A 27500-nucleotide genomic window follows, 5' to 3' on the forward strand; every position below is an offset into this window, starting at 1 on the left:
GCGATAGGAACATTAAAATAAAAATATTAACATAGTAAAATGCTTAAAAAAAAGTACCATTATATAACAGGGTTTATTTACTGCTATCACTTCTTTCACAATGAACATCCGGCGAGTGTTTTAATTATAAAAACTAACGTTTTCACCTAGTACAAATTATAATACAAATAACAACGTTTTTAGGACAGAGGTAAACGTTCCTTCGTATCCGTTTCTGAGTCCACATCTTAAAAAAAAAAAGTTTTTCTTCTCATTTTTCTGTAAAACTTTTTTTTTTTTTATTTACTCGCCCACAAAGTGTCCCCAAGTGACACAGTTCCAACTTTGTCAAGAGGTTTTGTACTTTTGAGAATGATAAAGGCTAAAATCTCCCGCTATATTTAAAGAGGTTTAAAAAAATTGGTTACATTCTTATAATTCGAACTTCCTTTTTAAAAATAAATTTATAGGATTGCTATAAATCTGTTTGCGACTGTCGTAACTTTAAGCAGTAATTTATGGTAGCTTTATTTAATAAATCATCGTAGCTTCATTCAATTAATTACCGTAGGGTTGTTCAAAAAACATCGTAGCTTCATTCAACAAATTACCGTAGGTTTATTCAATATAATATTGTACCATTATGCAATAAATTATCGTAGCTTTATGCAATAATTTATCGTAACTTTATTTAATATCATCGTAGCTTTATACAGTAAATTATCGTCGCTTGATTCGATAAATTATAGTAGCTTTATTCAAAAAATCACCGTAGCTTCATTCAACAAATTATCGTAGTTTTACGCAATGAATTATCGTAGCTTTATTAAAAAAATCATCGTAGCTTTATTAAAAGGATTACCGTAGCTTTATGCAATAAATTATCGTAGTTTATACAATAAATTATCGTAGTTGTAGTCAATGAATTATGGTAGCTTTCCTCAATAAATTATCAGATCTTTATAAAAATAAAAATATCATAACATGACGCAACAAATTATCGTAACTTTAGGCAATAACTTAACGCAGCTTAATACAATAAATTATCGTAGCTCAATGCAATAAATTATCGTAGCTTTATGCAGTAACTTACCGTAACTTTATACAATAAATTATCATAGCTTTGCTCAATAAAATATAGTAGCTTTATTCAAAAACTATTGTACTTTTATTCAGTAAATTAGCATAACATTACGCAATAAATTATCGTAACCTTATGCAATAACTATCGTGCATCGTTATCCTATGGCACTGTTCCATTCTTGAGTTCGCGTTTCCTTCGTCGAGTCATCCAACTGGATGAACCCATAGTACTCTTCATCCTCTGACTTCTGCGGTACGTTTGGATGCGATGATAATATAATAAGAACAATAATAATAATCTTTATCATTACTTCTTCTCATATTCACTGTATTTATGTATTAATTCTTATCAGGTAATATATCATTAGTACCGGCGAAGATCTAGTGAAGTAATAATAATAATAATAATAATAATAATAATAATAATAATAATAATAATAATAATAATATCTATTAGTGATGCTTCTCCTATTTACTGTTTGTATCAGCTAAGATATCATTAGAATTGGCGAAAGTGTAATAATAATAATAATAATAATAATAATAATAATTATTATTATTATTATTATTATTATTTGCGTAATGCCGGCAATGATTTGATATCAGCAAGTTATATCTAGAGTATTAATAATAATAATAATATATATAATTATAATAAATTCGATTCACCTATAACATCATTATCGCTGGCGAAAATGTAATAATAATAATAATAATAATAATAATAATAATAATAATAATAATAATAACAACAACGCAGGAAGCAAAATTCACAAAACACGTAAAAAAACAGAATTAAAACAAACAACGATAATAATAATAATAATAATAATAATAATAATAATAATAATATCAACATGCACCCCCAACGATCCCATTCAACTCCTACCGAGAGCTACTCTGCCAGTCTCTGAATGACGCTTTTCCCTGAATGAAGTTCGCGTGTTCCTACGTCTCCTGACCTTTAACTTCTTCCAGTTGAAGAGGAAGACGAAGAAGGAGAAAGAGAGGACGATGAAAAGCGAGGCTGGATCTTCTTAGGCTGTTGAAGAAAGTCCACTCGCTCTCTGTCTCTCTCTCTCGCTCTCTGTCTATAACGAATGAGCTATCTACTATTTTGAAAGCCTGCCCGGCAAGATATGTTTTTTTTTTAATTACTGTAACTCTATATTTTATATAAAGGTATTCTACAATTTTTAGGAAATTTGCTTAACAAGTTATAAATGCGTTCATGTTTCCGTATGTCCAATAATAATAATAATAATAATAATAATAATAATAATAATAATAATAATAAAAACCAAAATAAACAGCACCACAAATGACCTTTACGCAACCCTACAATGATGCAAACAACTCCCGCCAACTTTCGATGTTAATATACGCAGGACTAAGCAAACTCTAAGAAAGCATCCTACATCCGCATCCTATGCTTTCAAAAATCAATAGACGTAGTAGACTCCGCTCTTTCTGAAGTAGTGTTGGTGGTTGCGCTAACACGCTGTTTGGGAACCGACCACGCTCCGGTAGATACAGACAGCGGTTGTGTGTACAGTGAGAGTGAGTGTGTGTGTGTGTGTGTGTGTGTGTGTGTGTGTGTATTTCTTGGCAATCTCGATGGGTTGGAAATTAGGCGTATATTTTTTTTTCTCGAGATACCCACCATGATTCTATTAGCACACACACACTCTAAATATATATATATATATATAATATATAATATATATATATATATATATATATATATATATATATATATATATAATATATGTGTGTGTGTATAAAATGACCTCGGCTATAAAATAATTAATAATCTATTTACAAATAAATTCTTCATTAGCAGAAATGTCTTCCTTTTCATAAAAAATCGAATACAATTAAGTACTATTTTCCAAAATAATTTTGTACACACAAACATATATATATATATATATATATATATATATATATATATATATATATATATATATACAGTATATATATATATGATATATATATACATATATACTGTATATATATATACGAGGAAATTTTATATCTCCCAGATTTCATTTCTAATAACTAAATAAATTCTCAAAGCAATGATCCAAGAAATATCACAAACAAAATGCTTCTACTTTTTAGAAAATTAGTTATTTCCAAAATAATTCCTGTCATGGAAAAATGGATACTTAAGAACACTGACTGGGACTTCTTACAATTGGGTTATTTTTTCCACTCTTCACTAAAAGATAATATGCAATTCGTTAAAGTATACATGTCGTTCGCCTTCGTACGAATTTCACAAAATGGACAATGACGCCTAGTTTCGGAATGCTAATTGTGTTACACAATTTAGAAAAGAAACAAAGAAGTTAACATCGTGACTTAACACGTTATCCCAAAACGCATGTTTATATAATATTAATAAACGTACGCTACGCACTCACTCCGGCATGAACGTTGCAACACGCCCACTCAGATATCCAAATGAAAACATAAAAGGGACAAACGATATTCCACATTTCTACCTGCATTGGCCTAGCTCTCTCATTCTGAGACATTATTCAGTGAAAGAGGGAATCTTCGTGCAAACATCACATTAAATAAAAAATAAATGGGTCGCTCTAGAGCAAAGAAACGAGGGAAACACGGCAATCCAAACATCGAGTTCAGTAACCTAAGCGAGTAAGTGATGTATCTCAGATACAGTTGCTCCCGAATGATGCAGAATTGATCGTTCACTGTCGGCGATGAAAACCGGTTAAATTCTACGTGGTTCGTAGCAGTCGGACAAACGTTCGTTTCCCCATGGCAAGAGGAGACCGAAGCAAGTGCCCCTAAGCCTTCGAAAGGGTTAGAAGTTCGGTGTTTAATGCCGGCTGAATAACAGAAGAAGAGTTCCGAACCCACGCCACTCGCTTAATGTCCAACAGCAGCGTCCTGGTACTAACAGCCGCCGCCGAAAATTTAAAAGTTTCTTATTCAACGTGGAAAAACTGCCGAAAGCTCTATGGCTCCGAACCTTCTACCAGGATGGGCCTAATCACACCAAGTACCTTGAAACATGCCGCAAAATCCCCCAAGTTAGTCAGATATGAAATTCTAAGTGATGAGAGACAAAGCGATGGCACATAACACTCACTTCTTTCACCGGTGCGAGGCGCCGACTGAGCCAACTCTACCGTATATCCTTGTATTTATAAGAGGGACCGGGAACAAGCTTCACTCGCGCTCTCGCGCGCTGCATGTGCTGACATTAATATATTGTATCTGTTTCCACCCCCCCACCTCTTCTCTCTCTCTCTCTCTCTCCCTCTCTCTCTCTCTCTCTCTCTCTCTCTCTCTCTCTCTCTCTCTAAAGATAGTCACGTTGGAAAGGGGCTTGGTCTGTGTATGTTCTAGGAAATTCATCTGCGCAAAGGAAATTTATGAAATTTCAAATTAAAGTGGGACTTCCAAGGTTACACACACGATAGCGCGCGCGTGCACACTTACACACACACATATACTGTATATATATATATATATATATATATATATATATATATATACACACACACATGTACAGCCTACATATAACAATATACCTCAGGTTAGTCTAATATGACGCCAGCTGCAATGACAGCAGAGATATCAACCCAGACATTTCATAGGAAGTACCGATGATGTTGAGTAATTCAGGGCAAAGTAGCACTATTAAAGAGTTGTGGAACCCTTTATAGGAAGACACACCCCTTAACTGACAGATGGGCAACTTTCCCAAGGCCCATAGGCAACTAATTTATAGGCTTCTTCATTCCTGCGGGATGCTTGGAAAATTAACACAAACGTACTGGCCTGAGAACTACCCTTAAACTTGAAGGGGATTACTTGCAGATGCTCTTATAAATTATAATTCTCCTTGGGCCTAGTTAACCCTAAGTTACACTGAATTAATAAGTGTTATTTGTCGCTATATATACATATATATGTATATATATGTAAATCTGTAAATGTGTCATATATATACATATATATGTGTGTGTAAATATGCAATTGTATATGAATATATATATATATATATATATATATATATATATATATATATATATATACACACACACAGGCTATATATATATATATATATATATATATATATATATATATATATATATATATATATATATAGATATATAATTTATATATATAAAGTATTTCTTGTCTTGTTCTTACAAGATTAACAAGGATAATCTGACGGGCAAGTGGCACCTTCCTCCAATCTTTGCCAGATGCTTTGATGATGAAAGGTGTACTAGAGGCGAGTCAATGAAAATAATAAAAGTTATTATAATCAAAACCTGTGTATGTGTATGTATTATATGTATATATATACATGTGTGTGTATTTATGTATATGTACATATGTATTATATGTATATATATACGTCTGTATTTATGTATATATATTACTAAAAGGACCTCATTGAAACTGGATGGTATCTAATGGAGTTTTTTATTCAGAAAAAGTTACAAGCTTTCTTGGACAAACAGTCCACATTATCAAGTATCCGTACCATCCATTTTGAATGAGGTCCTTTCAGTAATTCTACTAATGCACAGAACAATTGTGTATGTGATAAAGTTAATGTATATATATATATATATGTGTGTGTGCATTATATAAATATATGTGTGTATATATATATATATATATATATATATATATATATATATATATATATATATATATATATATATATATATATATATATATATAGTGTGTGTGATTGCATATATACTCAAATCCCCTATCAACGTCCCGCTGCGAAGAAAGTCGGAAAATCAAACGTAGGAACGAATTGACATTTGGACGCCGTTAATACTAAACGCATTGATGATGTGGTACCCAAGGCGTTCAATCCCTTCAGTCGTTGACGAATATACAATAATACTAAGAACTCTGTTATATGTCTAGCGAGTTCGTCCGTCTCCACGAAATGCCATGAAAACGTTTTGCGCTCGTTACGCATTCGATTATAAGTGCGAGTATATGTATACTGTATATATGTATATATATGTATAAATATGTATATATATATATATATACATATATATGTGCTTATATATAAATATATATATACAGTATATATGTACATAAATATATATATATATATATATATATATATATATATATATATATATATATATATATATATATATATATATTTGTGTGTGTTTTTATACGAAGAATGATTAAGTACCCCAGATTTTTCTTTCTAAATTCTGCCCTGTGGCCCCCGCCTCAACCCCTGTTTATTATCCAAGAAAATAGTGAACACATGTTTATCACCTCGGAAAATAATGAACACGCGTTTATCACCTAGGAAAATAATGAACACATGTTTATCATCTAGGAAAAGAATGAACACTCTCCCATCACTGAGAGAATCTCGCAGACATTTGGCGCCGTTGTGTTATGGCAGCGCAAGAAAAAAACGCAATAAGTAGAATAAGAAGAGGCAAAAATAGGAGAAAGAATTCCTCGTGTAATCACCCGTGCTGGGTCTTACTATTGGCCAATAAGGTGACGACGTACTTAACGCAAGAGCTATGAGACCTACGTCTTTGCTTGAAGGAAAGAACAACAAACAAGGTTGAATAACACGAACTAATTAGAGTAGTTATGTATACATGTGCGGATACGCACTAATACTCTGTATTCATATGTGCATAAATAAGTGAATTTTAGAGTGTCTATTCATAGGCATACAATTGTTTATACATATTCATTTCAGACTGAACAGGTAATAACTGATTTGGAGACAGAGCCTGCAATCCTCCGCCAAGGCTGAGCAATCACCCCTACAAGTGTGACATGAACCACACCCTGCACACCGGCTTTGTAAGTGAAATTTGCGTAGATATGCATGAAACTATGAAGCTTCTATGTATTATGGCCCAAAAGTTGTGCATTTAAATTCCTGTCTGACCTTTAACCCCAAGCATGACACTGACCTTGACATTGACCTTGTCCCACTCTACCGAATATAACTCAAAAGTTACAGCCAGAGTTTAATTTCTGTTTGACCTCTAACCTCTAGATATGACCTTGTCCTCATTCTGGACGCCAGCTAAATAAATGGAGTATACATACCAAATGAATTCTGTCGTGTATATTTTAAAAGATTATATGCCATGGTTAATTTTAAATTAACCTTTGACCTCTAGATATGACCCTGACCTCACTCTACGCATCTACTTCATTTGCAGAGTATGCATGACAAATATGCAATTTTACATAGTTCAAAAGCTATTGCCAATTCTGATTTCACCTTTGACCCCGAAAAGTCGAAAAATGGCATCCCATTCCACCCCAAAATATGACAGGTTCCCACCAATTGCGAGGCCCAACGTTGGTCAAATATTCGTGAAAGTCCATAAACCACTTTCTGAACGAAATTCATTATATCCTTTGTCGGACACAATGAATTCCGCAACTCGCAAGTTGACTCACTAAAAGAATTCTAAAGAAAAAGAAACTTACTAAGAATGGCCAAAGAGATTGTACGATTGATTATGCAATTATCTGGTAAGATTCGTAACTTCGAATCGGTTACGAATGTGCACATAAACGAAAGATGACGTCAGCCAATAGCGGTACTATAGACACAATCAATCGTTACTCCATTTTCAAGTAGCGGTGTCTTTAGTGTCGCTTATTGTCACGCAAGTTGCGTGTGTGTTAAGTAATCAGTATATACATACATACATACATACATACATACATACATATATATACATAATTGTTTTTATATGTATGTATGTATGTATGTATATATATATATATAATTATATATATGTATATATATGTGTGCATATATTTACTGATTATATATACACCCACACAATATATATATATATATATATATATATATATATATATATATATATATATACATACCTCACTTGCTGGCCGCGTGGGTTAAATGCGTCCACTGTAGTCCTGAGTTCTTGTCCTTCGCTGGTTCGAGCCCACGGGACGACGAACTTATTATCAACTAAAAAATTCCCCTTCGGTAACATATATGAAAATATATTATTTCCGAGGTAGAGCGAATTGGATATTAAAGGACGTTTGTAGCTATGAATCACGGTGATGTGAATTTACATATGTACGTACAGTAACATATTCAAATATCTCTAACTGCTTCACGCGTGTTTCATGCTGAAACTGGATCGATAAACCTAAAGACTGATTCACATTATACCATCACGTCACCGACACGTCACGTCACCGTCCCATCAGCCGTGCCTTGTATTCACACAATCCATCACAATCCCGTCCAGTTCGTGTCCAACCTCAGCGACTCATAGATTGAGCGGTAAGAAACTTGCATAATAAGCACCGTCACGTCACGTCACGTCAAAATATTCGATCCAAGAAGACGTGTCGTGATGTGACGTTGGATGCCGTGTGCTTGATGGTGACGTGACGTGTTGGTATGAACAAATCCATTTGATTACATGTAAGAAATTCTCACGTACTTTGACGTTGACGTGATGCGCCGGTGACGTGATGTTATAATGTGAATCAGCCTTGAAACGGCTTTCGGCATCAAAATATAAAATTGTTGATTAAATAATGGACATAATTCTGCAGAAACTGAGAGGTCATATTTAACAACAATCCTTGACCTTGGTCGAAAGAGCTGTCGGGGAAATCTGTTGTACAGAAATGACTGAAATATCTTCTTCTGCTCTACAGCTTCATCCCTAGTCGGGGTCGCTGTTTTTAATGAGTCTGTTCATAATGTTTCTGTCTTGAACGGCTCATTTCATAATTCATGAGGGCTTGAAATTGGCATTGAGTTAGGCCGCCTTCCCCCTCCCCCCTCCCCCCTACCACTAGACAGGTAAGATGATTACAATATCTAAGTTGCTAAATATGTCCAATAATATATAGGAAGAGGTTTGTCTATGATAAGGGTAAAAGTAATGATTTATGAATACAATAAATGGTAAAAGTAATGATTTATGAATACAATAAATGGAAAAAGTAATGATTTATGAATACAATAAATGGAAAAAGTAATGATTTATGAATACAATAAATGGAAAAAGTAATGATTTATGAATAGAATAAATGGAAAAAGTAATGATTTATGAATACAATAAATGGAAAAAGTAATGATTTATGAATACAATAAATGGTAAAAGTAATGATTTATGAATACAATAAATGGAAAAAGTAATGATTTATGAATATGATTAGGGTAAAAGTAATGACTTATGAATACAATAAATGGTAAAAGTAATGATTTATGAATATGATAAGGGTAAAATAATGATTTATGAATATAATAAATGGTAAAAGTAATGATTTATGAATACAATAAATGGAAAAAGTAATGATTTATGAATATGATTAGGGTAAAAGTAATGATTTATGAATACAATAAATGTGTTAAAAGTAATGATTTATGAATATGATAAGGGTAAAAGTGATGACTTATGAATACAATAAATGGTAAAAGTAACGACTTATGAATATAATAAATGGTAAAAGTAACGACTTATGAATAAAAAAATGGTAAAAGTAATGATTTATGAATAAAATAAACGGTGAAAGTAATGATTTATGATACAATAAAAGGTAAAAGTAATGATTTATGAATACAATAAAGGGTAAAAGTAATGATTTATGAATATGATAAAGGGTAAATGTAATGATTTATGAATACAATAAATGGTGAAAATAATGATTTATGAATATGATAAAAAGTAAAAGTAATGATTTATTAATACCATAAAGGGTAAAAGCAATGATTTATGAATACAATAAATGGTAAAAGTAATGATTTATGAACATGATAAAGGGTAAAATAATGATTTATGAATACAATAAATGGTAAAAGTAATGATTTATGAATATAATAAATGGTAAAAGTAATGATTTATGCATACAATAAATGGTAAAAGTAATGATTTATGAATACGATAAAGGGTAAAAGTAATGATTTATGAATACAACAAATGGTAAAAGTAATGATTTATAAATACAATAAAGGGTAAAAGTAACGATTTATAAATACAATAAATGGTAAAAGTAATGATCTACGAATACAATAAATGGCGAAAGTAATGATTTATGAACATGACAAGGGCAAAAGTAATGCAACGACGTTTTGCTCGAAAAAGTCAGATAAATGCACGAGATTGTAAACAAAGAACAATCCTAAAAATTCTGAAATAAAAATAGTGGAAAGATAAGCACAAAAACATGAGAACGAGAGACTTCAGTGGAATGAGATAAGTGCAAGCATTTGGGCAGAAGGTCTGACAGAGAGAGCTTTAATTCAGCTCTTATTGAAGCAAGATATCCAGAGAAGCAGAGGTTAGAGTGACTTGTTTACAGTCGTTCTGTCTAGATTATTGCTGCTTGAGATAAGAATGGAATGGAATATAAGATTTGGGCCAAAGGCCAAACACTGGGACACGTGAAATCATTCAGAGCTGAACGGGAAATTGAGTGAAAAGGCTTGAAAGGTGCAGCAGGAGGAAAATTTCGCAGTTGCTCCATGAACCAATTGTTAGGAGAGGGTGGGTGTGTGTATACCTTAGTTTTACCAGACCACTGAGCTGATTAACAGCTCTCCTAGGGCTGGCCAGAAGGATTAGACTTATTTTACGTGGTTAAGAACCAATTGGTTACTTAGCAAGGGGACCTACAGCTCATTGTGGAATCCGAACCACATTATAGCGAGAAATGAATTTCTATCACCAGAAATAAATTCCTCTAACTCTTCATCAGCCGGCCGGGGAATAAATAAATTCCTCTAACTCTTCATCAGCTGGCCGGGGAATCGAACTCCGGCCCAGCGAGTGCCAGTCCACAGCTCTACCGACTCACCCAACGAAGAGCTAGGAGAGGATGGAAAGTAAGATGGAACAAAGGGAATATGAACGGAGAGAGAGTAAAAGGAATGAAAGGGGTTGCAGCTAGGGGTCGATGGAACGCTGCACAGAACCTTAAATAACACCTACAGTGCACTGCGAGAGGTGCCCTGACGGCGCTTCCCACCTACGGGGTGCTTGAGATTAAGAAAATAGTTCTATTGCAATGCTATCTATTGGGAGCTTTGAGCATTAACTTGAAAGGAAAGTCCTTCTAACCCTTCCTTCATCCCTTGCAACAGTGTTATTCCTTGTTATGCAATGCTTTCAAGAGGTTCGTTGACGTGTTGATATTGCAAGCACTGAGGGATGCAATCGACTTCGTTCTCTCGTTCTTTGGTCAAAGATGGGTCATGTGAAATGCTCTCTTTATTCCGAGTGGGCTGAGGAATTTGGCTCAACTATCTTCAAAAAGAAAAAAAAATAATAATAATAAGTAAAAAATGCGCCGAAGTTTCTTCGGTGCAATAGAGTTTTCTGTACAGCGTATAATGCTGTATGAAACTCTCAGTCATGGTCCATGAAACTCTCAGCCGCGGCCCATGAAACTTTCAGCCATGGCCCGGTGGTAGCCTGTGTTGTTGGCACCTATAGCGGTGCCAGAAGCACGATCATGGCTAACTTTAACCTTAAATAAAATAAAAACTACTGAAGCCACAGGGCTGCAATTTGGTATGTTTGGTGATTGGAGGGTAGATGATCAACATACCAATTTGCAGCCCCCTCTATCCTCAGTAATTTTTAAGATCTGAGGCCGGACGAGCAGACAAATAGCTTTCTTTCACGGAAAACTAAAAAAGCACTCGGGGCCCTAAAGAAAAAAAGCGTGAATGCACATATATGTCACCGCACATACATTCCATCATGCGACTGTAGGAAAATGCACGCTAAAAAAAGAGCCAACGTTAACTTTGCTGAGTCATGCACTGAAAACCATTTTTGGCGTGTATTCCACGTTCACAACTGTCACGCTTTGCAGCATGTACCTCTAGATACTTATACGACTAAAATATACGAATAAAAAGCCTCCATTTCTGCTTTTCCCAAAGCCGAAATCTACACACAAGACTTCATGTATGAACGATTGCTCATTCGTATTTCTTAGAAATGACTTATATGAATTCTTCAGCAAATTTCCTAAAATTATATACCACTGTACTGCCCTAAAATGGAAAACTGCAGCATCTGCAAAATCAGTAGTAAGACAAGGGAAAACTGCAGTAACTACCATTTTTCTCAGCTTCGTATTTTTGCAGATAATGCAGTCTTCCATTTTATACCACTACATTCATCCTTTGTTTTGCGACTCTTTGAAAAGAAGAATTCCTAAGCCCTGAAGATCTCGTAAAAATAAGCTACGCGGGAAGGGTTTTTTCGTTTTCTGTGTTGCACAAAAATAGATTGTTCTTTGTATAATAATAATAATAATAATAATAATAATAATAATAATAATAATAATAATAATAATAATAATAATGGTGAAGAAATCCACAATGGCGTAAATGTAAATATATATTTTAGAAATGAATATACAAAAAGAGAGCTCTTGAGAACCATCTCGATTCTCCTTTTCAAGGAGAGTCGAGCAAGTTCTCGAAAGCTCTGTTTTTGTGTATATATATATATATATATATATATATATATATATATATATATATATATATATATATATATATATATATATGTATGTATATATATATATATAATTATATATATATATATATATATATATATATATATATATATATATATATATATTAATATATTCATATTTCTTACAATACATTTACACTCACATCATTGTGGATTTCTTCATCATTTTGGTGATTCATGCTATTATGAGATTTTTATTAATAATAATAATAATAATAATAATAATGTCATTATTATTATTATTATTATTATTAATCTTGAGGATAAGCATGAGGTATTGTCACGCAAACCAAGACAGAGAAATTCCGTGGCGGAAAGCGATACCAAGGACGGGTGCAGACGGAAGACGTCACAGCCTACGCCAACTCACTGCTTGCAAAATTTCAAAGACGAATTCAAAGCAAAACCAACATTCCCTCAAAATAATAAAGAGAAATGTTAAATGAACGTTCGTGTGAAGCATTAGCTCAAAGAATTAGAGTGTCATTATTAAAATTTCGCATGAAGCATTATCTAAAAGAATTATATTGTCAATATTAAAATTTCGCTTTATCAACGAGTTCAGGCCCGTTACTGTGTAATTGTAAAATAGAAAGCGAGGAACTCCGGTCAAGGAAGCTCTGTAAATAAACCCTAGGTGGGGTCTTACTCATTACACATGCTTGCTGAGAGAGAGAGAGAGAGAGAGAGAGAGAGAGAGAGAGAGAGAGAGAGAGAGAGAGAGAGAGAATGGTTTTGAAACAATCATGTTGTTTAAAATAATCCAGACATTTATTACATATATATATATATATATATATATATATATATATATATATATATATATATATATATATATATATATATATATACACATTATACACATACATAGATAGATACATGCACACACACACACGCACACACATATATACTGTATGTACAGTATATATAGAACTATTCACTTCCTATAACAGATATATATGTATTAGTGTTAGCCACAATGCCCTCCTGACTTCTTGATTTCTACAGACTTTTAGTCAAGTTTGTCAGTACGAAGCCTTAGACCCAAATGATGAAATAAAGTTGTTTATATATATGATATATATATATGATATGTATGTATATACATGTAAGTATATATATCTAATCTATATATATGTATGTATATATATGCAAATATATATATATATATATATATATATATATATATATATATATATATATATATATATATATATATATACTTTATATATGTGTGTGTGTATCTCCGTTTATTTTCTTATATCCAAGCAGAAGGAACAGGCACTCGGAGGTCCATATTTAACCTGGGCCATAAGAGAAAGAAAGTATAGTATACTGTACTCCCGCTACTGACGCTCAGAATGGACACCTAAACCTTTTTTCTCTTGATCACAAGTAATTTAGAGACTCCATCATTCCGTGGCTCCTGTATGTCTCTGACTCTCACGTATAAACTGTATGTTTATGTATACTCTTATGATACATCAGGTTACTGGGTTTGCAAAGCCTTCATGAAGTTAGATTTGCATGTCATTGACGATAATGACAGTGACTAGAGGGAACGCCCATCACCGGTAAGTGGTCTAATAATGATAACAATTAATTCTGCTACTCATAAATGAGGGAGAATTTCTCTCTCTCTCTCTCTCTCTCTCTCTCTCTCTCTCTCTCCCTTTCTCACTCTCTCTCTCTGTTATGAACGTGGAAGGACCGTGAAGACTTGAATTAGAAAACTGATGATGATGATGAGAACGGTTGGTATAAAACTGTACTGAAAACAACAATTTGAAGAAAGTGTGCAAAGAACTAACTGAAGTCCTTAAAAAATTCACGGATAATTATTATTCTTGTATGTACACATATTAATTTATTTTTCAGTTATACACAAACACAGATATATATATATATATTATATATATATATATATATATATATATATATATATATATATATATATATATATATATATATATATATATATATATATATATTCTGTATATATTTGTGTGTGTTTGAGTGTCTGTGTAGAGTATAAACACACACACACATATACATACATATGTATGTGTCTGTGTGTGTATACAAACAGTCGGCATGTTGAAGCCAACATTCCATAACGGCACATAGCTAAAGGCCAATAAGGAATGTAAAAACCAGATAAAAACGAAGACATGCAACAGGTAGCTTAAGTAAGGTCAATGAGAATTCTGAGTGCATCCTAGAGAGAGAGAGAGAGAGAGAGAGAGAGAGAGAGAGAGAGAGAGAGAGAGAGAGAGAGAGAGAGAGAGACTCTACTTCAACCAGATAAACGCAAAGAATTCACTCTCGATCCTTACGTAAGTAGTCCTCCATACAAAGTAGAAATTCGATCCGCAGGCCCTCGAGCCTCGCCCTTAATCCTCGGGAGAAACTTTATCCTCACAGAAGAGGAGTCTGTGATGTAACCAAAAGGGGAAGTGGAGGATCTTTCGAGCGTTTCCTGAAAGGAAGCTGCTGTTTCTCTGTTGACCTGTTGAGTGACGTTTGGAGTGAGAGTGAAGGAGGGTGTGGGACAAGCAACCTCGTCTCCAGCTTCAAGCAATTTCGCACCAGTTCCAAGTAATCTCGTCGTAATTTCAAGCAATCTCGTCTCCAATTCCTAGTAATCTTGTCCTTAATTCCAAGCAGTCTTCCTTCATTTTCAAGCAATTTTGTCTTCAATTTCAAGCAATCTCGTCGCCAATTGCAAGCAATCTCGTCCCCAATTCCAAACAATCTTACTCCACTTCCAAGCAATCTCGTCCCCAATTCCAAGCAATCTCACTCCACCTCCAAGCAATCTCGTCCCAAATTTCAAGCAATCTCGTCCCCAATTCCAAGCAATCTCACTCCACTTCCAAGCAATCTCGTCCTTAATTCCAAGCAATCTCACTCCACTTCCAAGCAATCTCGTCCCCAATTCCAAGCAGCCTTCCCTCCATTTCAAGCAATCTCGTCCCCTATTCCAAGCAATCTCACTCCACCTCCAAGCAATCTCGTCCCCAATTTCAAGCAATCTCGTCCCCAATCCCAAGCAATCTCACTCCACTTACAAGCAATCTCGTCCCAAATTTCATGCAATCTCGTCCCCAATTTTAAGCAATCTCTCCCCAATTTCAAGCAATCTCGTTCTCAATTTCAAACAATCTCGTCCCCAATTTCAAGCAATCTCGTCCCCAATTCCAAGCAATCTCACCCCAGTTCCAAGTAATCTCGCCTCCAATTTCAAGCAACCTCGTTCCAATTCTAAACAACCTAGCCCAAAGTACAAGCAATTTGACCTCCAGTTCCAAGCATCTCTTCCCAATTCCAAGAAATTTCATCCCCAATTTCAAGCAAATTCTCCCCATTTCAGGCAATCTCGTCCCAATTCCAGGCAATTTCGCCCCAGTTCTAAGCAATCTCACCCAATTCTAGCAGTCTCGTCTCCAATTTCAAGCAATCTCACCCTCAGTTCCAAGCAATCTCCCCCCAATTCCAAGCAACCTCTCCCCACTTCCAAGCAATGTCACCCCAGTCCCAAGCAATCTCGTCCCCAATTTCAAGCAATCTCACCCCGGTTCCAAGCAATCTCGTCCCAAATTTCAAGCAATCTCGTCCCCAATTCCAAGCAATCTTGCCCCAATTCCAAGCAAGTTCGCACCAATTCGCAAAAATTCCAAACTTTTTTTTTTTACATCATTTCCAGCCATAAGAAGAACTGAAATGGCGAGAAAAGTGGAAATATGTGGGAGCAGTAAAATGGGTAGAGTAGGCGACAGGACTGATCAGATTATCTTGAAATGGTTTGGTCATGTAGGAAGAATGGAAGATAACCGCTCGAGGAAAAGAGTATATACGATTCGTAAGTGTTATAAGGTAGTAGAGGAGCAAGGCCCAGAAATAGGTATTGGAAAGGATGGGCCTCAACATCCTACAAGCAAGAGCAAGATGGAGGTGAGTGGTGTAGTGTGTTTATGGGGTTCAACGCACTACAGAAGAGCACTTTGTACATGCTCATGAGGCAGCTAATGTTTTGAAAGTTTTCTGCACAAAGTGTTCACCCGCAAATTTCCCTTACAAAAACCGCTCAGGTTCTACATCTAGACCATGGTCCTACCTTCCAGGATATCAGCAGACCCACTAAATACCTTTATTGCATTGTAAGTAGATAAGCGTCTCTCGAAGTATTTGTAAATGTTACGTCAAACAGTAAGAAAACACCTTTGATAAAGATACAAAGCCTAACGAGGAATTTTATGACGGGGTTTGTGACACTTGCGTGGTTGTAGCCTACACGTGTGACCATCCTACTTCTCCGCAAGGTTAGAGTTTTCTTCTTTTTATTATGTTTAAAGCAACGCATCTCCTTTCACAGTACACTTTGGAAATAAACGGAACTAATGAATAACAAGAAAGAATAAATACTCCTTTTATGAGAAAGCAGCGTGAGAAAGAGCCATACCTGAAAATGGGGAACAAGAAACTCTTCACGAAGACTGCGAATGGGTTAGGAAATTTTGATGAATTTCAAGTCACAGACGAAAGGCAAATAAGTATATAAAATGCGAAATCAACAAAGCATTAAAAGCTCTATTTTATCATTCAAAACTAAACGCTAAATACAAATATAAAACTCACAATTCCCAGTGATAATTATTCTATATTCCCAAGAATAAAAAAAAGACAATGATGGAGGTATCAGAATGTATCTTATAATAACGTTCGTATCGAAAACTTTTCCAGTCATCGTAATGTCTTGATGACGGTTACGCTGAAATATCAACGTGTTTGAACATAATTAGAACGTATTTAGGTCCCTATCTTCTAACAGATCTGCATGAAAACCAAACAAAATAATAAATAAAGGAAAGAGGTACCTCGTACCACAGTGAAGATAACAGGAAAAAACAATAACCATTGTCATTACCCGTTACTTTAAAAAAAATGTGCGAACAGATACTGAACTAGCTACTTGGCAACTCAAATCTAAGCAAAAGGCACTACTTGGCAGCTCACATTCAAACGTTGCTTGCATGCTTGGGCATATTCTATATACTCGTATAAAGACGGCAATAAACAACTAAAAACATGAATATCATTTTAAAAGCACACTATTATATGCTTGTCTAAGACAAGGCGACGAAAAAAAAATCATAGGATAATTTTGCGTAGCAGATTAAATATACGAAAGACTGAACACATCTCATGCAACTTGTTGCATGAGATCAAAGAGGTTTCTTCTTCTTTTTTTGTTGCACAGGAAACCACTATAACATGCAACTGGTGAGGAATGACCATCGAGGTTCTTGGAAGAGGAAGAAAGTGGAGGAATATCAATGTCCCTTAAATAGTTGCGATATATTTGAGAACGAAAAATGGAAATCCATTGCGTCAAAAAAGCCATACGAGACGAAAAACTTATACATTGAAATTTACTTGAACAGCTTTTTCTTTTCTAACTAAAGGAATACAAGAGAGAGAGAGGAAATAAGCATGAACAGCTGTTTTTCTAATTAAAGGAATACAGAGAGAGAGAGAGAGAGAGAGAGAGAGAGAGAGAGAGAGAGAGAGAGAGAGAGAGAGTTGCCAGGATGCTGAGTTCACTAAGCAGTGGCGATAAGAGACAACCTTGACAGCAGCTTAAGTTTACGAGAGTTAAACCCATAGCAGCTACTCTTTTTGACTCATGCTCTCTCTCTCTCTCTCTCTCTCTCTCTCTCTCTCTCTCTCTCTCTCTTGGGCCTTCTAATGCTAAAATTTTCTCGTGAGATTTCAATTATTTAGTTACAAATAATGCATCTTCACTAAAAATAAAACATATTTAAATTAATAATCATTATAATGTTAACTGTTCATCCGTTGTAGCTAATTTTTTTCAAAGCATGTAAAACTGACTTTTTCGCATTGGTTTTTCGATCCCAAAAAAGTGTCATCTTGATTACTGCAAAATCCGCGGAAGTAATCTTATACTTTTGCAGCATAAGTAAAAGTTTTTGCGTACACACACACACACACACACACACACACACACACACACATATATATATATATATATATATATATATATATATATATATATATATATATATACATATATATACATATATATATCCCCTGTAAATTGCACCAATGAAACTGTTTGCTTAAAAAAAATTAGTCTATAGGCCTATAAGATAATAAATTGAATAATTATGATATTTCCATATCATTGAACACTTACTTTTCTTTTGACCGGAACATCTTGGCGGTTGAGCGTTCTTCCCTCGACTGTTCGAGCTCTATTGTTATGGAAATTCAAACACCCTCTCCTGTTATCTGAAGTCTCTCTCTCCACCTGTAGTGTGATAAAAGATAACACCGCCTTTAGGTGAATGCAGTGCGGACAACAAGCTTAAGCTAGAATATAATAATAATATTAATAATATGTACGTAATTTCTCTCCTTGGTTGGTGGATTCTTATGCTGCTAACCTTCCGGTTTTCACAAGTATCTATAGCATGAGGATGCCTAGCTTTAAGCCTATGGAGATTCCAGAGGTTAAGCGCCGGTGGCGTCTAGCACCTCCTCCCAATACTAACCAGCCCCAACAATACTGTCGTGAACACGTAAATCAGTCGATTTGAACGCTGTACACCAAACATTCCCAGAATCCTGAATTTTTTTATATACACAGATTCAGTTTAAGCAGTAAGTTTGAACGCTGTACACCAGGCATTCCCAGAATCCTGATTTTTTTTTTATATACACACTCAGTTTAAGAAGTAAGTTTGAACGCTGTACACCAAGCAGTCCCCGAATCCTGATTTTTTTTATACACAGACTCAGTTTAAGAAGTAAGTTTGAACGCTGTACACCAAACATTCCCAGAACCCTGATTTTTTTTTATACACAGACTCAGTTTAAGAAGTAAGTTTGAACGCTGTACACCAAGCATTCCCAGAATCCTGATTTTTTTTTTTTTTATACACAGACTCTATTTAAGAAGTAAGTTTGCAAAGCAGTCGGCCTACAATGACACCTTTCCTTACAACGGCCAAGTATGTTTTGTACAGCTTTGCCCGTTTCATTGACGTAACTGTGGCTTACAATGTCTTTGCGTGTGAGCAAATGAGGTTATGACGAAGCTGATGTAATATATACTATGCTCAAGGGCAGATTATCTAAATTAGGCATTCAGATGATTGAAGATATGCATATTATTGGTGAGCTGTAATAAATCAGATGTAAGAAAATTATGTAAGCCGCTATATGAAGGAAATCATGAAATTTCACTGGTATCAAATACATATTTGGTAAGGAGCAAAGACATTATTCTTTTATAAGAACCAAGTTTCAAATTTAATATGAAAGACATTTCCCTCGTGGAAGGTTTATAGGTCCTGAAGAAATATATTCTTACAAGAAGGCATTTTTCTGTTCTCCCTAGTATATTTGAGCTATATTTTCAGTTTAACGTCAACCGTATAAACTCAAATAGCTACCTAGTTCAAACTGAATCATATTTGCTAGTCATTAAAAGTTAGCTTATGAGATAAAAACTACGGAATGTTGATGGTACCCTATAATTATAGAGAGCACTGCCGTATGCGGTATGTGTAAGAACGTTACCGTTTTCGTTCCTTTCAAAATATCCTGACTACGTCATAAGTTTTGTTTTACACCACATCACTTAAAAAGCGAATCTCTGAGTTGATAAATTCGATATTTGCTACAAATAACATGTTATAGGCCTATATGTTCAGCATCAAATTTGAGTTCATATAAATAACAGGTTATAAGGCCTATATGTTCAGCATCAAATTTGAGTTCGTATACAATTTTTCAGATGCATACGCTAAACGTTTTGGTCTAGGACAATGCAGCATAACGTATAATAATTGCACAGTTATTTTCTCTGTTCGTTGGCCAAATGGGAATTATTAAAATAAAAAAATTTACAGATAGGGTGTAACTATGAACTCAGAAAGTTTTTATATTAGTTAACACCACGATAAACCAATGAAGTATCCAATTGAGGACGTTACATGATCACAAACGTTTAGAAAGTAGAAGCAAACAATGCACCCTACCTTATACATAGACCCATGACTGTTCCCCTCGCAGTATTTGGTTTATTAGCAACCCAGGGTTTCAATTCTGTTGCTGTTAATAATTCTATATCACTTCAATGACATCACAAATAATTACATGAGAATTTTCCTCATTCGGCAGCAACCACAAGTTTTACATTTGTACATAATGCCTGTAAGTAAACTACAGTACATGTGAACTTACAGAGAACGTAAATGCTCGTATTATAAACACTAAAACTTCATAGGTCTACATCTTAACCCCAACGAAGATCCGAGAATTGTGGTTACTCGTTTGTAATGTAGCTAATCATTTCAAATTAATTCATGTCTTCCATGACTGAGTCCCGTTTCATATCATAATCACATTGTTAACATGGCTCATTATTTTGATGTAAGCTTAAACAGTCCTAAAAGTAAAAATTCTTTATATACCATAGCAACTGTTATCCACTATCAATGACCCAGCTGTCATGATGCCAGATAACTCAAAATCATTCATTCATGGATAATTGATGGATATCTGCTCTTTGTTCTGTTACATTTGCTGCTACTAGCTATCTAAAAGGAAGCTACCATTCTTACCTCCATTTTTAGCTTTCTGAAAAAAACTATTGTTTTGGTTTTGTCTGTTTGTCCGCACTTTTTCTGTCCGCCCTCAGATCTTAAAAACTACAGAGGCTAGAGGGCTGCAAAGTGGTTTGTTGATCATCCACCTTCCAATCATACTAAATTGCAGCCCTCTAGCCTCAGTAGATTTTATTTTATTTAAGGTTGAAAGTTAGCCATAATAGTGCTTCTGGCAATGATACAAGATAGGCCACCATCTGTCCTTGATTACACGCTGTAGCAGCTGTACAGAAAACTCGATCGCGTTCGGCGCAATTTTTACTTGTTTAAAGTAGTTCCCAGTCAACTTCCACCATGGCGGGTGTTTGGTTTGGTCAGTGATTCGGGATAATTATGCTGTTCTCAGCTCGAAAACAGTTAAGTACTTTCCCGGTTTTACTTCTTAATGATGCCAAGTGCTAGGTCTCGGTAAAAACATCCTCTGGATCTTGGTGAAGTGATAATTTCAATCTTGTTTACCGGTGGGCGCTTATCTCCCGCCATTTGTCAACAGCTCTCCCCCCACCCCCGCCGAAGAGCCTCTTGGGGTCTCAGAGTCGTTTCCTGACGTTTATTCTTTCTCTCAACACCGGGTCCATTTTCATTTTCTAGCGTGAAAAACTTTTTAGGAAACTTCCCAGCAGTACGGATTACTCCTCCTGGCTGAATCATTGTTGATGATTTTTATTTCGTGTCAAGTGTGTACAATTCAGACCTCATCGGTTCCGCAATCCGCCCAGTTCACGATCCATCGTTACTGTGAAAACGAGTGTCACAGATAAGTGCCCAGTGCGCAGTTCGTTGTTTAAACTGTCAGGAAATCATTCACAGTTTTTTTTAACGATGTCGCAACTGGAACACCGAGTGACTGTCAGGTCACGAAGGGTTTTAACACAACCCGCCAAAATAATCAATTTAGTGAGTGCTCAAGGTAGGCCTAGGCTACAGGCCTACCTTTGTAACGTCAAAATGATCACGGTAGCCTACCGCTTACACATTTACTTCTGTCACTGCAAATCAGCCGTGATTCCCACGACCAGCGACATTTGAAAAGGGGAAAAGAGACCAACGACACCTCGATGAGGTAAGTACGCATGAAAAGGTTCACAGGATTGCGAACCAATATCTTCTTGGAAACGTTCAGGAAAAGATGAGAGGAACGGTTAGGCTCTCGAAAGTTTATGTTTAATACCCAAAAATATCGTTTACAAAACTTCCAGTTACTTTATAACATTAGTTTCGTAAAGATGCGAAGGCTAGGGGCAGTAAAGTGTCGAGTAACTTTGTAAGATGGTTGTTAGCTGGTATGACGTGTCCAGGCTTCAGATTCATGTAAGTAGGCTACGCAGCGTAACGGGATGTGTGGGATATCACACCAGTCATTTTTAGACGTTGGAAAATTTCAGGATTAGTTTAAATGATTGTTTGTACGTTATGTGGTGTTGTTGTTCTTCATTTGTACAACCTGGTTCAGCATAGCTAGATCTATCGACGCGAGACCAGGAAAACGGCCAAAAGTAAACATTGGTAACTTTATAGGCCTAGTGCAGGTCGATGGTGAATTTACTCCTACAAACACAACTTAGGTATCATTATCTAGTTCTTTATGTAAACACTTTATGGGGTTTCTGTGATATAGTGGAAGCATAAGTTATTGGCGAAAGCTCTCTGCCTGTGACGTCACATCCGTTCTGTCAGATCTATTTCCCCTTAGCCTAGCTTGTCTGGTTTCTTCAGCTGTAACTACCTTTAATTTGCACTTTCTACCAAGTTCGGGCGATTCTCGTGAGAGTCTAGAAATGGGATTTGGTAATCTTATTAAACTGGAAAGCACCTAAGCAGTATGAAACATACCAAATGAATACCTGGAAAGCCGTGTTTGAGGAAAACGAATGAAACTATTTCTAAACTTTGTCGTTTTGGGCAGGGCAAGGGTGGGAAATGGCCCTGCCAAATCAAACGTTCTCAATCAGTTTATTTAGTATTTGAAAGCACTACAGACCTAAAAAAAATTGCTAAAATAATCATTGCCAGACATTGCTTTTTTTTTTCTTAAACGTGGCACAAAATTTGAATTACCTTACCAGTTCTCCTAAAGGATTCACGTCCAAGCTAAGCTGCCTTTGGGGCAGGTAGAGGTAGAATTCGGATTTAGGAAAATGAGTATGCGAATAAAAAATCTCCATTAACTAAAGTAATACGTGATTGTGTAGAGTATTTTAAACTACAAAGCCGGTAGTGTGTGAAGCGTGAATACTTTTATTTGCATAAAAGGAAAAAGATAATACACTAGTATACGTTCTAGCAGTAAATAGGCTAAATGGTCCAACTGAGCATTAGAGTGGTGTCATGTATATCTTTCCTCTAGGAATCTCTCAGTATCAATTTATCCTAAAAAAGTTTTTAACTAAATGTCCCCAAATCATTTTAAAGCCTTTAGAATAATCCTTCACTATCGACAGCAACCAGAATTATTTTTTCAAACTCATTTGAAGACCAAATGAGTTAACTTGACACATACTGGATATAAAATAAAAAGGCTGGGGGCGGGGATGGTTAATGGAGATCTTGAAATAAAGCGAAATGCCTTTCTTTAGAATAATGAAATATAAACTAGCAACCAGTTGCTTTATTTATATATATAAATATATATATATATATATATATATATATATATATATATATAATAAAGGAAATGCCTTTCTTTAGAATAATGAAATATAAACTAGCAACTAGTTGCTTTATTTATATATATATATATATATATATATATATATATATATATATATATATATATATATATATCACAGGAAAATAAGTCAGATAATCGTACCAAGTGTTTTCACTTTCATTCATGCATCCTCTCTCTCTCTCTCTCTCTCTCTCTCTCTCTCTCTCTCTCTCTCTCTCTCTCTCTCTCTCTCTCTCTCTCTCTCTCTATATATATATATATATATATATATATATATATATATATATATATATATATATATATATATATATATATATATATATATATATATATATATACTGTATATACACGTATATATCAACTAAAGTAACCTAATTGAGTGAGTGAATATTCACTTCAGCCTCCCTGTTACTTTCTCACTAACTGTAGTTGTCTAAAAAGATGTGTGTATGAATAATAAAAGCCGAAGTTCATTGAAAATGTACAATTGTTCCATAAGACTTTTCACACAGATTTCCAGAGCCAGTTCACATTTATTATGTGGAGTCTTCTGAGAAACTAATTCGCTAGACAAGCATTCACTGCTCCCATCGTTTGTAGTTTTCTGAAAAGAAAACTATTGTGCCGGCTTTGTCTGCCCGTCCGTACTTTTCTGTCCGCCCTCAGATCCTAAAAACTACTGAGGCTCGAGGGCAGCAAATTGGTACGGTGATCATCCACCGTCCAATCATCAAATATACCAAATTGCAGCCCTCTAGCCTCAGCATTTTTAAAAATTTTATTGAAGGTTAGTTAGCCATAACCGTGCATCTGGCAACGATATAGGCCAGGCTACCACCGGGCCTTAGTTAAAGTTTTGTGGGCCGCGGCTCACACAGCATCATACCGAGACCACCGAAAGATAGATCTGTTTTCGGTGGCCTTGATTGTACGATGTACAGAAAACTCGATTGCTCCGAAGAAACTTCGGCGCATTTTTTACGTGTTGCTGGAGTTATCTCTTTTATTTCTTGAAAATGTGAAATATGTCAGAACACTTGGTTTTTTACTTACCAAGAAAGCAGCCATACACTGAACACTTATCTGGCATTGCTGAAGGTTATACAGTACACAAAACTATTTCAGAATACCACTGTACGCCACAGAGACAACTGAAGCTAAATAATCTGAATTTGGTGGGTATAGGCTAGTAGCCATGAAAAGGACCACGGTTTGTGTGACTTTTGAAAGGCAACGCGCTGGCCGACCTGTTATGTCTGGACCATGGTAGGCTATACCCTCCAACTCCATGGATAATCATTAGTGTGGTCTACATTTTGGTAAACTTCGGTAATGTTTGCATATCGTTAAGACGCATATTAAAGGTTGTTGCGGGATTTTGTTGGAATTGTGTCCATTTCTGGACGTTGGAAGCTTGCTAGCGATCCGTTGTTGACTCGGGTAAAAAACATTTTTTTTTTGTCAAATATATTTTTTAAAATTTTCAAGGAGAATATTCTTTCGAGATGTTTTGTTGATCAAGGATATTGGTGCGGAAGTATCTTTAAGTATCAGAAACTGTCTTTAACTTTCTTCATAAAGGTGCCGTGCTTTCAGGACACACACACACACACACACACACACACACACACACACACACACACACACACACACACACACACACACACCGTGCGCGCGGAAAGTCAAAGTATTAAAGGAAAACTTGGTTTCAAGAACTGGATTAGGAATCACAGGTGTAATAGGGTAAAAGTTACCTAAGATCCTTTGTGATTATAGGCTGATGTCAAGATTATATAGAATTTACTAAAATTTTTTAGTATATACATTTCGGAATAAATGTTGTTATTAAATGGCTGCTTCATTTGACATGTAAATCTGTGGGGACTAGGCCGACACGGGGTTTAACCATTGAATTTGGTGGATATTTGTAAAATTTAATTAACAAGTAACTCTACGTAAATTCATACTCTAAACCTACAGTTTACGAAAAAACCGTGATATTATTATTATTATTATTATTATTATTATTATTATTATTATTATTATTATTTTAAACTGAGCCTTCATTATTACTATCGTTTTTCCCTTTCACGCAGTCTTGCAAGACCACTGATTGTAAACTCGAAAAAATCCTTTGCTAGAATAAGAAAATGTATATATGAACCAGCAGTGATTATTTCTATATCGGTTTTTCTTTGATAAATGATTTTTTTTTATAATGATAATAATAATATTACTAACCAGAGGCTCCTCAATAATAAGAGGATTTGCTTAATAATAATAATAATAATAATAATAATAATAATAATAATAATAATAATAATAATAATAATAATAATAATAATAATAATAACTTCACTAAACAGAATGGCCGCCTGGATGCCGTTGAGTTTGTATTGCAGTTTCTCAGCCTATCGAATGATCTTCTTTGTAAGCAGCATGTATAAATAATAATAATAATAATAATAAACTCATTCACTTGGAGAAACCCTAAAAAAAAAAAAAAACTACGTAATGGTGAAAGTTATTTTGGGGTTACCTTCGTCAACCCGTTCATTAGAGTATTCGGTAAAATCTCCGGAAATGACACATTTGTTCTAGGAAAAATAAATCGCTAGATATCTTAGTTTATTTCTGTCGTAAGTTTGACACTGAAGTGTTCGTCGTTTCTCTCTCATTGTGTTTCACTTATAATTTTCCTTTCTTTGTTCTAAGTGTAAGGTCAGCTCACAATGTAAGCAGCCTTGCCTTTGATATTATACGAAAGATGATATGCATTGTTTGCTGATTAAATGGACGAGAATTCATTGCACAGTAAATCTTTACTACTAAACAAAAATCTAGCATCGTCATCTAATATTATGGGCGGACAGAAGTTATCAAAGTTAATAGCATGGTTACAATATAGTCCTTGAATTTATTAGTGGTTCATTGTTTTCATTTTGTAAAAAAATAATCGCAATGAAAAAGTTTTAGGTGTCGCGTCCACTAGAAATAATCACCGAGCGCATTATTTAGGTCAGTGCGTTGCGCACGCGCACTGGCTGCCATTTTCCTACTTTCTAAATGGGCCTTGGCGCCTGTGGTTTAAAGTCTTGTCTGTTCTTTGCTATTTTATTATGTTTTACGTCTCCGTCACACTTTCGGGAGGTAGTGCCGTTCAGTACACCTCACGTGGTGCACTGTAGGCCTACTTAAGGGTCTTTGCAGCGTACCGTCGGCCCCTAGCTGCATCCTCTATCGTTCATTTTATTGTACCTCCGTTCATATTTGCTTTCTTCCTTCTTGCTGTTCACCCTCTCTGACAGTTGTTTCTTGGTGCAACTGTGAGGTTTTCCTCCTGTTACACCTTTCAGACCTACTCACTCTCGATTTCTTTTCCAGCGCTGAATGACGTCATAGGTCCCAGCGCTTGGCTTTAGGCTTAAACTCTTTATTCCATTCCATTCCATTCCACCGCACTTGCAAATGCACAGTGAAAATTCATAAAGCAGTGACGAC

The 27500-nt window shown here is 35.1% G+C and overlaps 2 protein-coding genes across 4 annotated transcripts in view; one reads left to right on the forward strand and one right to left on the reverse strand.

Annotated features, from left to right (window-relative positions):
- The window catches only part of LOC136831516 (hemocyte protein-glutamine gamma-glutamyltransferase-like), an 87441-nt gene extending 62184 nt beyond the window's left edge, over window positions 1–25257 (reverse strand). Inside the window, exons 1-2 of one of the 3 annotated variants that reach the window (XM_067092067.1) lie at window positions 25053–25257; window positions 18850–18963 (exon numbers count right to left, since the gene is read on the reverse strand). In XM_067092067.1, coding sequence (XP_066948168.1) covers window positions 18850–18869 — 20 coding nt within the window. In that variant the 5' untranslated portion in view covers window positions 18870–18963; window positions 25053–25257. Of the gene's footprint in view, window positions 1–4100; window positions 4297–18849; window positions 18964–25052 lie in introns of those variants that run through there. The other 2 variants (XM_067092069.1, XM_067092071.1) reach the window with 2 other exon arrangements.
- The window catches only part of LOC136831519 (uncharacterized), a 185572-nt gene continuing 179901 nt past the window's right edge, over window positions 21830–27500 (forward strand). The window contains exon 1 of the mRNA XM_067092085.1: window positions 21830–22391. The gene's annotated coding sequence lies outside the window, so the exon portion shown is untranslated. The remainder of the gene's footprint in view (window positions 22392–27500) is intronic.

Source organism: Macrobrachium rosenbergii, chromosome 48 (genome assembly GCF_040412425.1).
Source record: "Macrobrachium rosenbergii isolate ZJJX-2024 chromosome 48, ASM4041242v1, whole genome shotgun sequence".
NCBI classification, from domain to species: domain Eukaryota; kingdom Metazoa; phylum Arthropoda; class Malacostraca; order Decapoda; family Palaemonidae; genus Macrobrachium; species Macrobrachium rosenbergii.